At 35.8% G+C, this 14808-nt stretch overlaps 1 protein-coding gene across 1 annotated transcript; it reads left to right on the top strand.

Annotated features, from left to right (window-relative positions):
- The first annotated feature begins 6126 nt into the window (after positions 1–6126).
- On the top strand, positions 6127–14468 carry LOC135195756 (uncharacterized). Its single transcript, XM_064222205.1, has 7 exons — positions 6127–6285; positions 7718–7864; positions 8533–8652; positions 9489–9560; positions 10616–10717; positions 11287–11454; positions 12719–14468. The coding sequence occupies exons 2-7, from the start codon at positions 7735–7737 to the stop codon at positions 12928–12930; spliced, it is 804 nt and encodes a 267-aa protein (XP_064078275.1). The 5' UTR covers positions 6127–6285; positions 7718–7734; the 3' UTR covers positions 12931–14468.
- Positions 14469–14808: the final 340 nt, after the last annotated feature.

Below are 14808 nucleotides of genomic sequence, written 5' to 3'. Positions count from 1 at the left end.
GTATTATTTCTCTTTACTTTCTCTTACTTCTTCCTAATGAACACCGCAATATTCTTTGGAAGCTTAAAGAACTTCAAGTCAGTGGCCCCTTTGGTGGGCTTGTTCCCTATGAATAAGGTTCATCTTCTGAATCATAATAGTTTACTTCTGTATACTGCTCTTGAGTTCGACTCCCCGCTCTGCCAACGTGAAATCAGAGGAATTTATTTCTGATGATTAGAAATTAATTTCTCGATAAAATGTACTTCGTATCCCACAGTAAGCTGTAGTAGGTCCCGTTGCTAGGTAACCAATTGGTTCCTCATCCTTCGGGCCAACCCTAGGAGAGCTGTTAATCAGCTCAGTTGTCTGGTTAAACTAAGGTATACTTAACTTTTTTTGTACTGCTCTTGTTTCATTGATATTTTAAGGCTAGTTCATTCAAACAATCCTACTATCCTATCAAAGTAGACACGTCCTTTTACCGTAGCTCCGTTCATATTCTCTTTCGCCCATCTTACTTTCCTTCCAACTTCTCCTATAGTATATTCACATCAACCGTGCATTTGACGTCTAGGTCAGTCCCTTACGACGCTCCTGATTGACTGTTGATAAGCCAATCACAGGGCTGGAAACTCTCAGTCTCTCGAGAGAGTTTACATAGGCATAATGTAATATGTTCCACCTCTCCTGAGGGATACGTCTTTTAGGAGAGGTGGAACATACATCATACCTATGTGAACTCTCTCGAGAGACTGAGAGTTTCCAGCCCTGTGATTGGCTTATCAACAGCCAATCAGGAGCGTCGTAAGGGACTGGCCTAGACATCGGATGCACGGTTGATGTGAATCTACCATAACAATTGTTTCATAGTGCAACTGCGAGGCCTTCCTCCCGTTACACCTGTCAGACCTTCTTCATTACCAATTTTCCTAAAAAGCGCTGAATGACCTCATAGGTCCCTGCGCTTTGCCTTTGGCCTAATTTTTATATCATATTATATTAGGACGTAGAAATGAGGCACTGTTTACGCACGTTTATATGGCACTACTGCTCGGCAACGCCAAAGTTTACCCTCGTAAGGTTCATGTGATCAAAGCATCGGGTATCGGAAATATTAAAGATATTGGTTTCTGAGTCTAATAAATATTCCAGATAAGAAACAAGTTTTTTTTGTTTCTGAGACTTATTTGTTGTAGCGCGACTTTTATTCATTCATTTTATTTTTTAATTTTATTTATCTATTTATTTATTTGTCTATATATTATTTTTTTTGGAGTGGGGGCGGGGGGTGGAAGCCTAGCCGATCGAGAGATGGCATATGCCTTTGTAGCCCAGGCCCAAATAAATCTAGAAAAAAATGAAAGTAAGATACGTGTGGGTTTTCCATAACAAGAAGCATGAAACATCTCCCCCTCAATGGGAAAGACCATTATAAAAGTCAGGAACACTGAAGGAGGAAGAGAACACCAGAGTTAACCAGTAGAAACAAAATACAGTCGCTGGATCGTGTACTCTTAAGAGGATAACAGTTTTCCACGGAGTAGACACAAAACAACATGTCCCTTTCAGTTTTATCAAAACGAGCAAAAATTGTTTACAATAAAAAAAAAAAATGTCATACTGCTCTCCTTCATATTTTTTTGAGTTGGCGGTAAATATCTGCAGCTGATATCGCTGAAGCTTCTATCTTTGTATCTGGTTGGTGTGAGTCCCACGAGCTTCCCCCCAATCACGGTTATCCTCAGCGACATCGGCTGCCGATTTTTACCGTCAGCTCCATCAAGAATATACTGATAGTTTTCGCTTTTCAGTTCAGTTAAATTCACAGACTTTCCTTCGAATTTATTCTCTTTTCCGCTTTAAATGCAGCTCTTAATTTTCACAGAGAGAGAGAGAGAGAGATAGAGAAGAGAGAGAGAGAGAGGAGATAGTTAGATAGATAGAGAGAGTAAAACCCCTCATTAAGAAATACTGCATAAATAGAGAGAGAGAGAGAGAGAGAGAGAGAGAGAGAGAGAGAGAGAGAGAGATTAAAAAACCTCATTAAGAAATACTGCTTAAAAAGAGAAAAAAAAAGAGAGAGAGAGAGAGAGTAAAAAACCCTTATTAAGAAATACTGTATAAAAAGAGAAAGACTAAGACAGAGAGAGAGAGAGAGAGAGAGAGAGAGAGAGAGAGCGAGGGAGTAAAACCTCATTAAGAAATACTGCATAACAAGAGAAAGACTAAGAGAGAGAGAGAGAGAGTAAAAAGCCTTTTAAGAAATACTGGATAAAAGAGATGAGAGAGAGAGAGAGACCTTACCTTACCTTACCTTACACACCTTACAGTTCGCTCGGGTTGACCCCAGGTCCCTTCAGTGGAGGAGGCACCTTCTAATGTCTTTACCAGAGAGTTGCTAGTACATCTTCCGGTATATTTTGCATCTTCCAATCTTGGATGGTCTGGGATGCAGTTTAGATATTTGTCGAGCTTATTCTTAAACACATCTACGCTCACTCCTGATATTTTCCTCAGATGAGCTGGCAACGCATTGAATAGACGCTGCATTATCGATGCTGGTGCGTAGTGGATTAATGTCCTGTGTGCTTTCCTTATTTTTCCTGGTATAGTTTTGGGCACTATTAATCTACCTCTGCTTGCTCTTTCTGATATTTTTAGTTCCATGATGTTTTCTGCTATTCCTTCTACCTGTTTCCATGCCTGAATTATCATGTGGCGTTCTCTTCTCCTTTCTAGACTATATAATTTTAAGGATTGTAGTCTTTCCCAGTAGTCAAGGTCCTTAACTTCTTCTATTCTAGCTGTAAAGGACCTTTGTACACTCTCTATTTGTGCAATATCCTTTTGATAGTGTGGGTACCATATCATATTGCAATATTCAAGTGGACTACGAACATATGTTTTATAAAGCATAATCATGTGTTCAGCTTTTCTTGTTTTGAAGTGCCGTAACAACATTCCCATTTTTGCTTTACATTTTGCCAAAAGAATTGCTATTTGATCATTGCATAACATTCCTATTCATCATCACACCAAGGTCTTTAGCTGCTTCCTTATTTGTGATTGTCTCATTATTAGGTCCCTTATATGCATATAGCTTTCCTTCTCTGTCTCCATAATTTATTGATTCAAATTTATCAGAGTTAAATACCCTCCTATTTACCTCTGCCCAATCATATACTTTGTTAAGGTCTCTTTGTAGAGCGTTCCTATCTTCATCACAAGTAATTTCTCTACTTATTCTTGTGTCATCAGCGAAACTACTCACTACCGAGTCCTTAACATTACTGTCTATGTCTTCAATCATAATAACAAACAGTATTGCAGCTAAACACCGTACCTGTGGCACACCGGATATTACCTTGGCTTCATCCGATTTTCTTCATCGTTTGCAATAACTATCTGTTTTCTGTTGTGTGAAAATTCTTTTAACCATCTTCCTACTTTATCACGATATTGTGTTTTCTAATTTTCTTCGCTATATTATGGTCTACTTTGTCAAAAGCTTTTGCAAAGTCTAGATAAACCACATCTGTTTCATTTCCGCTTTTCATATTTTTGAATATGTTCTCACGGTGGACTAACAGTTGGGTTTGTGTACTTTTTCCGGGTACGAAACCATGTTGTCCTATATTAAACAAATTATTTTGTTATTTAAATGTTTCATAATATTTTTCTTCTTTACCCTTTCATACACTTTCATAATATGTGATGTTAGACTCACAGGCCTATAATTACTTGCCTTTAGTCTTGATCCACTTTTGAAAGTAGGGGTGATATATTCTAATTTGTGTTCATCATAAATCTTGCCTATATCTACACTTTGTCTTAATAATATTGCAAGTGGCTTTGCGATAGAATGAACTACTTTCTTTAACAAAATAGCAGGAACTCCATCAGCCCTGCAGCAGCTCCATTTTTATTTTCATTAATTGCCTGCACAATATCAGCTTCATTAATTTCTATGTCAGCTAAATATTCACTATTTTCGTCCCTTACTTCTATATCATTATCTTCATTATCTATTCTAGGGGTGAATTCTCTCTTATATCGTTCTGCCAGTATGTTGCAAATTTCCTTTTTTTCATTCGTTAATCTCCCTTCAATTCTTAGAGGGCCTATTTCTATTCTTCTTTTATTCATCTTTTCGCGTATGAGTAAAATAGTTTGGGGTTTTGCGTTTGATATTTATTAGGGTTTTTTTCTTCTAAGTCCCGTTTTTCATTTTCTTTTGATTGGTATAATCTTTTTGTTCTGCATTTTCTATCTTACTTTTTAGTTCTATAACTTTCCATGCATTTTTTTCTTTTTCTTTTGCAAGACCTTTTTTCCACTTTCTGATTTTCTGGAACAAGATCCTTCTGTCTCTTGGTGGGTCAATGCATGACTGATGTTTACTTTTCTTCTTCGGTAGATATTTATCCACTATTTTCTCTAATATTTTATATAATATCTCCGTATTTACCCTTATGTCATCACTTACGAAAATGTTATCCAATCTTTGTTTAATTCGTTCATTTATTTCTGACCATTTTATATTTTTTACTGTAGAAGTTTGGTATTTTCCATATCCTTCCCACTTTTTCATTTCTTGCTTATCTCTGTTTTCACATTATGGTCTGAAATACTCGCATTATAAACTATTATTTCTTTAACATAATTCATCTCGTTCACAAATACTAGGAGAGAGAGAGAGAGAGAGAGAGAGAGAGAGAGAGAGAGAGAGAGAGAGAGAGAGAGAGAGATTGTCTTTAATGAATCAAGACATCTGCAGAGCGAGATAAACGAGGAGGTCTGGCTGTATGTGATATGTCATACGTACAGCGAGAGATTTCTGGTTATGGCGTTCTAAGAAAAGGAAAATACTAGCTCGTTTGATTGCTCTCTCTCTCTCTCTCTCTCTCTCTCTCTCTCTCTCTCTCTCTCTCTCTCTCTCTCTCTCTACATCCTCCAGTTACAGAGAAACGTCACAGAACATAGTTATTATATAGGTCTGTGATTTATCTGTATGCTAGAGGTCATTGCAAACTATACGGTTCTTGCGGAATATAACCATTAGTTATATTTTTAATCTTCGAACTTCTGTATATATTATATTATATTAATATATATATTATATATAATATTATATTATATATATATATATTAATATTAAATATCTAATTAGAAATATATACAATTACATATATATAATAATTAATATATATATATATATATAATATACTAGTTATATTAATATAATTAACTTAACAGCATTCTTCCCTCAGTTTACCATGGCGCTAATCTTCCCACCCCCCGTAAACCCCCACCCTAAAATAAAACCCCCTTCTCCAATCCAAGTACATGATCCAGACTCTCCTTCTTCAGCAACTTGCAACACATTCCCCCCCTCCCCCTCTGCAACTTGCAACACATCTCCTAGCCTCTCCTCCTCAATACTTTATCTCCTCTATGGCACACCCGTACCTACTGCTGCCCCTACTCCCAAGGGGGTGGGGGTGGGGCGTTCATGAATGGTCTTTCTATACGGGAGGCAAACAACTATTCCTGTTGTCTATTCAGTTTGCCTGGCAACAGTATAGCTAACAAGAGAGAGAGAGAGGAGAGAGAGAAGAGACGAGAGAGAGAGAAGAGAGAGAGAGAGAAGAGAGAGAGACGCCACACTTGAGCGTCCGTTTCCATCTTTGTATCTTTGTATGCATACATATATACATTTACATACACACGTATATATATGTATAGTATAATTATGTATTGTATATGTATATATATATATATATATATATATATATATATATATATATATATATATATATAGAGAGAGAGAGAGAGAGAGAGAGAGAGAGAGAGAGAGAGACTTGTGCAAATATTTTTATTCACCAAACCCTAACCTAAGCCAACTGCAATTTTTGGAAGGTGCCAAAATTCTACACACACCCTCTTCCTTTTCGTAGGCCTAATGAACAAACACACACACACACATACACACACAAACTAACTACAAATAAAAAAAATTCATAGCACCACTTAAGACGACACACGGTGTCACAACTGACGTTTCTTGTTCTCTGGCTGTGCCACTCCGCTGACGATAAGCAGTCCTCCGTGGGGGGGAAGAAGTGGCCATGGCGCCAACTCTTTCCAAGATGGTGGACGGAAGGGCATAAGTGACAGTAGTACTGGCGGTCGCCTTCGACCACTAACTTACTTCCATCCCAGACGTTGAGCAGTTCGCGTCGATTGAGAGACGAGCCTATCAGAAGAGATCGAGAGAGATCGGGTTTTCTTTAGTTCGACTGAGTAAGTAGAATTTAAGTTTTTTTTTATTTATTTATTTATTTTTTTTTAACTTTCAGATTGTTGTTAACAAAGTATTATAGAAAATGGACAGTCAATACAGTATATCTTAAAAAATTTCTACTTTGTCACATGGTGTTTGAATGAGGCTGAGTATATACGTATAGCAGATATTGTATGGACACACGTATACATACATACATACACATTTCTTATATATATATAAATATATATTTATATATATATGAATATGTAGATTAATTGTTAAAATAAAAATACATAAGCATTCACATCTCAGTTACGAATAGTAAACACAAGTTTTGTGTTGAATTCTATTGTTAAAAAAATCACCTAAATTTCTATTTACAATAAAAAAAAAAAGTTACCATGGATGATCAGCTGAATTTCTGTTGAAGGATTCTTGTAATCTCTGTATACCTTGAAAAGATACAGTTAGCAGACTGTAGATATTGTATTTTGAATATTCTGGTTTTGCCATTTTCATCTTACATTATTTTCAGTAGTCAGATGGATTTCGCTATCTAATAATTTCTCTTTGGATTTATTGTGATTTCTCTTACCATAATAACCAAAGAACAAAAAAGAAGAATATATAATATATATATATATATATATATATATATATATATATATATATATATATATATATATATAAAATTCCTTGTAGTACATACACAGTGTACCTTAACTATAAAGAGTATTCCTTAGATTTTTACCATACAAATACGGTTAAATGGCTATCGCACATATTGTATTGTAAATATATTTGAAAAAAGTTTTTGGCGAATTTTTTTGGCTCGTTCAGGGCCATCCGGAGACCTTGGCCCCAAGAGCTTATACAAAAATTTCACATTTAGGACCACCTTGTTTTGATTGTTTTGTTACCGTTAAAACTTAGTTTTCTCTGAATAATATTTTGGTCATTGAAAGAAAACTTACATCACCAAATGCATACTATAGGGATAACTATTGCAAACGAGTTTGCCAAGGCCTAATTGTTGAGCTTAACCGGTTACATTCATTACTTGAATTTTCAGAACAAATAAGATAATAAGGAGATTAACACCGAAATTATTTAAATAAAAGTGATTAAACCTGACGCCCAATTTGAATAGGATTATACTGCAATAGCTAATATTAACGTTAGGGTACTATATGCAACTCGAAAATAAATTATTTAGGTAATCGACCAAATGACCACCATATCACTCCAAGTGACCACTTTTTTCATTCTATATTTAATTGGTGAAACAACGATACAATTAACATATTTAAATATACAATTCAAAAGACTGAAACTTAATCTTTTGAATGGTATCCTCAAAGATATAATTGTACCGTAGTTTCACCAATTAAAAATCGATTGATGAAAGTGGCCATTTGGTCGTCTACCCTATCACCAATATCATTCCAGTTTCACGACCTGGCATCATGTGGCTTCTGACCGGAGGAATAGTCGTTCTGTGTGTCGTCTTGTCCACGGCGACACCTGTCACCAGCGGCGAGGACTCTATTGCCCAGTTGGCTGAGACTGTGCAGAATCTGGTGGACTCGGAAACAGGTAAGACTGTGCTGCTTTTTTCTGTTAAATTCCATGCTTTTGGGGAGATAACTTGAATACTAGAAATGAGGATTATACATCAAAATGGAACTTCTGTAACAGAATAGGGCGATTATATATTTTAAGAGGACGAAAAACTCCTTTCATATTATAAGTATGAAGGGTATTATGTCTGATAGACAGTGTTTAGGTAGGGGATGGTGTGAGTTACAGTTTATGGTGTTTGCAGATGTTTTGTAAACACAGTATCATGTCTTTTGCAAGACTCACCATACACGGTACTACAGTGTCGAAGACGTACTGATTTAGAATGGAAATTATATATATATATATATATATATATATATATATATATATATATATATATATATATATATATATACATATATATATATAATTTTATGTTTAATTTTCATAAGACGCTACAGATCCAACCAGTTGTTTGAGATTAAGCTGGCCTTATGCCAGCGCGGACTCTTGCTCATAGAGCAGCCTGTAGTCCAACCAGTTCCATCTAAAAGAACAGATGTCTAATAAAGCTCAACATTATTAGCTAAAATTTATTTTGGATCATGACCAAAAGTACGTAGTGCTTCCTTCTTATACGTATAACAAATCCAGAATCCTAACCTACTCCCCTCCCCTCCTCACGCCCTTTCGCCCTACAGAGATGAAGGACAGGCTCCTGCAAGCGACTAACGCCCTGGTCGAGTCCCAGTCAGCCCTTCAGAAGCTCCTGAGTGGCTCTGGGAAGGTAGATCTACTCAGCGTTTCCGCTTCCAAAGGAGGTACGTTTTCAGAGGAACCCTTTTTTTTATCATATATATTATTATTACCTTTTCTAGGCATTCCTTATGTTATGAATAAGTCAGTGCAGTCTCTCTTCTCACACTTATAAATGAGGCTTGAAGAATGAGATTTTTTTTTTTTGTTTTTTTTTTTTTTTGTCATCATCATTCTAATTTTTTTACCTCTCTCTCTCTCTCTTGTTATTTCGTCCTTCTGTTAACGGGATCAAGCTGTCCCCTTTCCTGCCAATTATTATTCATAGCTTTCTTGTTACATTTAAATCATTATATCTAATTTCTCCTTCAATGTCTCCCAATTTTCTAAAATCTAAAGTTCTCGAGACAGACACAATGCGATGAAGCATCTTCTGCCTCCATTCGTTGTCCAAAGTCTGACTTCAGTAATCGGCAAAATTCGCTGCCATACAATTAAGATAATGTATTCGTCTATCGTTAAATTTTCACGCTTGAATACTTTTAATTAACCATTGTAACTATGGTTTTAGATTTGCCATAATAGAAAACAACTGAGATGCCTATTTCTCTGTCCGTCCGCACTTTTCCTGTCCGGCCTCAGATCTTTAAAAACTACCGAGGGTAGAGGGCTACAAATTGGTTCATTGATCATCCACCCTCCAGTCATCCAACATACCAAATTGCAGCCCTCTAGCCTCAGTAGTTTTTATTTTATTTAAGTTTAAAGTAAGCCATAATCGCGTTTCTGGCAACGCAACAACACAGGCCGCCACGGCCAACTGAGTGTTTCATGAGCCACCGAAAGATAGATCTATTTCCAATGGCCTTGATTCTACTCCACACTTGTATGTCTTTGACAGGAGAGGACGATATGGTTCTGAAGACCCTCGCTGACGAGATCATGCTCGCCCTGAGGCAGTTCCGGTCTAAAAGTGAGTATATTGCCGACGCTCAAGTAGAGTTTACTCGGGCATAAATGCTGGGTCAAGTTTCTTTACTAATGAAATTCAAGCCTCCAAAGAATACGGTGTTCATTTATTGTTATTATTCAGAAGATGGACCCTATTCATATAAAAGAAGCCCGCCAAAGGGGCCACTGACTTCAAATTGAAGCCTCCAAAAGATTATGGCGTTTAAGTCAATGGTCCCTTTGATGGTCTTGTTCCATATGAATGTAATAATAATAATAATAATAATAATAATAATAATAATAATAATAATAATAATAATAATAATAATAATAATAATAATAATAATATAAATGAACACTATCATATTCTTTAGAAGCTTAAATTTAAAGTCAGCGGCATATTTGGTGGGTTTGTTTCATACGAATAGAGTTCATCTTTTGAATAATAATAATAATAATAATAATAATAATAATAATAATAATAATAATAATAATAATAATAATAAAATAATAATAATAATAATATTTGCACAGCTTTTACTTGTACTCGTGTATCTTTTTTGCACAATAACACCGTCACCATCACTGTGAGTAGCGACACCATGAATCACCACGTGCATCACCATTATCAACACCATCAACATTAGCAGTAACATCATTTATACCACCAACACCATTATCATCACCAGCACTATAGTAGATTCACATGCACCGTGCATGTGAATGTCTAGGCCAGTCCCTTACAACGCTCCTGATTGGCTGTTGATAAGCCAATCACAGGACGGGATACTCTCAATCTCTCTCGAGAGTTCACATAGGCAGGATGCATGTTCCACCTCTCCTTAGGGATACGTCATTCAAAAGTATCCTTCAGGAGAGGTGGAACATACATCTTGCCTATGTGAACTTTCGAGAGAGACTGAGAGTTTCTAGTCCTGTGATTGGCTTATCAACAGCCAATAAGGAGCGCAGTAAGGGACTGGCCTAGACATTAGATTCACGGTTGATGTGAATATACTATAGTATCACTGGAAGTAGTTATATCAAAATGGCTTACTTCTATATCATCCTTTCCAGCCAACAGCTCCGCCATGCCCGTTTCCAGAGGCGGTTCAGTGCTCCAGCAAATCCTGGACGAGCTGAAGGACCTCAACGGCCATTTCCAGTCTCATCTCGCATGTAAGGAGTTTGTCTTTGTCAGGTGATGCTGAAGGTTAAATTTATTTATTTGCTCTTTGTTGAGTTTGTTTTTCTTGCTGTTGCAATGCATCTCTGACTAAACTGCCACCGGAAGTTGTAAACAGCAACAGTGTGGAAGAGTTTCAAAGAAAGCTAGACAAAATCATTAGAAGGACGCTCTGACTGAATAGCAAAACCTGCTCCTAGAGATAAATGAGTACGTGATGTCTCTTCGGATGTACTAATAAGTCTTTGAGACATCCTGATTCTTGTAACTCCTTAAAATTTATTGCCTTTTTCCCACATTCTATTCTGTCTCCTCGGATGGACTAACAAGTCTTTGAGACATCCTGATCCTTGTAACTCCTTGAAATTTATTGCCTTTGTCCAACATTCTATTCTGTCTCCTCGGATGGACTGACAAGTCTTTGAGACATCCTGATGCTTGTAATTCCTTGAAAATTACTGCCTTTGGCCTAAATTCTATATTCTATTCCCGCGATGCTGTAGGCTCGGATAAATCTAATTTCCTCTTTTTACTTCCCCCATCCCGCCCCCAATATCAACAGCCCTAGCGTGCCCCCCGCCCTTCGTCATGATCGGCCAGGACTGCTACAACTTCATCCTAGAGGACATGACCTGGGCAAACGCCAGGAACGCCTGCCTCCAGATAGGAGCTGACTTGGCCCAGCCTTCTAACGTTACGGCGCTGAAGAACTTCGTCGGAAACAGATACCGTGAGTGGATATTAACTGATTGATTCGGCGCTGTTTGGTGTTTAGGTGCATTGCTTAGGCTAAGTTTAATTAGATCTATAATTTTAAAGTTTTCTTTTTTATAGTTACAGAAGATTAAAAAGCATTATGATTTTTATTTTTTTATTTAAATTTTTATTATTTATATTTTCATTATTTTATTTTCAATTTTTATTTCTACTATTTATACTTTAATCTTTACCATATTTATTTTTATTAGTATCATTACTTTATTATTTTTAACATTTCCATTTTTATTATTTTTATTTTGAATTTTTATTATTAATTTCCATTTTAATTAACTTTATTAAAAAATTTATTTATTTTTATTTTTATTTTTAGATTATCCTTATTAACTTTATTAAAAATTTTATTATTTTTATTTTTTATTTTTAAGCATAATTTTTATTTTTATTTAATTTTTTAATTATTTCTATTTTATTATCTTTATTTTCTACTTTAAATTTTTATTATTTTTTATTTTTATTATCTTCATTTTCTATTTCAATTTTTACTATTTTTATTTCCATTAGTATCATTACTTTATTATTTTTGTTTTTAACACTTATTTTTAGCATTTTTATTTTGAATTTTTATTATTATTATTTTATTAATTTGATCAGAATTTTTACTATTTTTATTTTTCATTATCATTATAATTTTTGTGTGTGGGTAGCTTTTTTTCTTAGACGTTGATTAATCAGAACTTTTAATTTTAAGGGGTTTCTTATTTCCTATTTGGGTAGCTTTTTTTTTTTTTTTTTTTTTTTTGGTAAACTTTATTTTCTTCCAGTGGTAAAATACCTTTACTATGAGTCAGAAACTTTACTGTTTTCCCAGTGCCGAAGCTTGATATCTATAATTTTAAGTTGTTTTTTTTTATCGTCACAGAAAAGTAAAAAGCCTTTGTTGCAATATTCATCTGAATCCTAACATTGTGAAAGCAAAGCCACAGAAAGAGAAAGAGAGGTAAAAAAATAGAATGATGACAAAAGATAAAACGCTTAACTTTCCCAACGAGAGAGAGAGAGAGAGAGAGATGTCAATAAAAAGGCGCTTAACTTTCCCAAATGAGAGAGAGAGAGAGAGAGAAAGAGAGAGAGAGAGGCTAAAAAAGGAGAAAAAAAGATAACCGATCAAAGGAGAGAAAAAATATCTCGATAGCAATTCTCTCACTCAATTTGCCCGCGAAACGACTCAAATTTTCCTTTTTCTAACGATGACTGTTATATCTTAATGTCCTCAGCGCGCAAGGGTCGACGGAACTTCTGGATCGGCGGCATCTACAGCGAGAAGGTCTGGCAATGGCTCTCAGGAGACCTGGTCGACGACAGCCACTGGCACGTAAACGAGCCCTCCGGTAATGGCGCCTGCCTGGCCATGTTCGACGGCTGGGAGAACCCCTTCTCAGACTTCCCTTGTGAGAACGAGCGCCGATCCATCTGCAAACGGTTCTAAGAACTTCGGTCTTCGGCCTACAAGCCGCCACCACCGTCGTCATCTGCTAATCTCGGCTTACGATCTGCAAAAGGGATCTGGACTATCAAGCATCATGACATCTTCAGCTCTTGCTAAATATTGGCCAACATCAATCACGCCATCTACACGTACTGCATCGGTTCGAAACATCGTACTACAGACTTCAAGCTAATTTGAAACTCACCATCTTCAATTAGTTCTAAACATCAACTAATTTGAAACTCATCGTCTAAAAATTGTTCTAAACATCGGCTAATTTGAAACCCATCGTCCAAAAATTGTTCTAAACATCCGCTAATTTGAAACCCATCGTCTAAAAGTTGTTCTAAACATCGGCTAATTTCAAACTCATCGCCCGAAAGTTGTCTTAAACATTGGCCTAAACCAGGCCCCGTTATCGGCAAGCAGTTCTGTAAAGTGGCCAGTTTCTTGCAACTCATCAACAAACAGATCTATAAGCACTGTAGAATATCAGGCGAGCCATTTGCAAACAGCTTTAGTTTTATTAATTTCATGCGAGACCTCCGCTATACTGTCTCAAAGTATCAAAGTCTTTTAGACGCATCATCTGCTTAAACCTCTGAAAACACCAACTTCAGAGCAACGAATCTCAGGAAGACTTTAACTTGTTGGGAAAACTAGGACACGTTAGTCATCAACACCTTTTCAAGAGCTTTAAATTGTGAGCGTTGGTAGTTAGCAGCTACAGAAGCGTTTTTGAGAATTAGGCTTCATATGGGCCTATAACTGTCACGCTTCTGTCAGTTCGCTGAAGTTCGACGTTGCCATCAAAAGGTGAAAGAATTCATGACCTTAAGTAGTTAGGATCTATATTTCATATTTCTAAGGTAAGAACTGCACAAGAATTAAGAGCCCGGGTCGTCTTAAAGTCAACTAAATAAAAAATTAAAAAATCAATAAAACTGCATTCAGTTAAATTTTATATTCATGTAATCAAATGAACACATAGCGGGGCTATAGAGTTATATAGCATTTCCACAATAAAAACTTGGTTTGAACTGTAAACTCGAACATGAGAATGATGCTCTAATGACAACCATATTCTTTGGAAACTTGAATTTCAAGTCATTGGTTCCTTTGGTAGGCCTGTCCCAAATGAAAAGGGTTCATCTTATGAATGATAACAATAATGATAATGTTGTATACATAATGAGGCGCAAGAAAACGGAAAATTATGCTAAAAAAAGAAGAAAATAAGCAGGTTTGTAACACATTTTACTTAACAAAAAATCCTGAATTCCGGAAGGCGATATGAGGTTAATAAATGTGAATCATTAAACAAAAACTTAGTCATTTCAGTGTAACCTAAAGCTGAGATCTTCAAACACATCAATTTTGTTTCTTGTAGATTGTCTTGCACGGAGATCCAAGACAAGATAAATTCTAAACATCTCATTTTCTGTTTGATGGATCGTGAATAGACAAAATTCACACAATGATAATGTAATTTTGACGAGATCAATAAAGATTATCTCAAACTTTCAAAAGAACTTGAATCGTTTGTCTTTTATTTTCAAGCTGTTTCAAAGTACCTTCTTCAAACATTTCTTTAAAATACATGACTGAATGCATGCTATGAATTCAAAGTCTAATAGGCCTATACACGTGATCTACTCAAAACTGACATTTGAATTAAGGTCGCTTTTTTCTTCTTTTCATGAAAATCCAGTTGAAAAGTCGGAATCCCAAGGGATCAGTTTGTGAAATGGCTCAGATTCTGTCTATAAGTCTATCTGTCAGTCTCCATTTTACCAGGATATCAAAAAGCAAGGTAAACACTTAACAAGGTATTTATTAGCCTATGAACATTTATACAATAATTGGTAACTTCATTCA

Source organism: Macrobrachium nipponense, chromosome 16, assembly GCF_015104395.2.
Source record: "Macrobrachium nipponense isolate FS-2020 chromosome 16, ASM1510439v2, whole genome shotgun sequence".
NCBI classification, from domain to species: Eukaryota; Metazoa; Arthropoda; class Malacostraca; order Decapoda; family Palaemonidae; genus Macrobrachium; species Macrobrachium nipponense.
The sequence above is the reverse complement of the archived record's forward strand: the minus strand, read 5'-3'. Positions and strand labels throughout refer to the sequence as shown.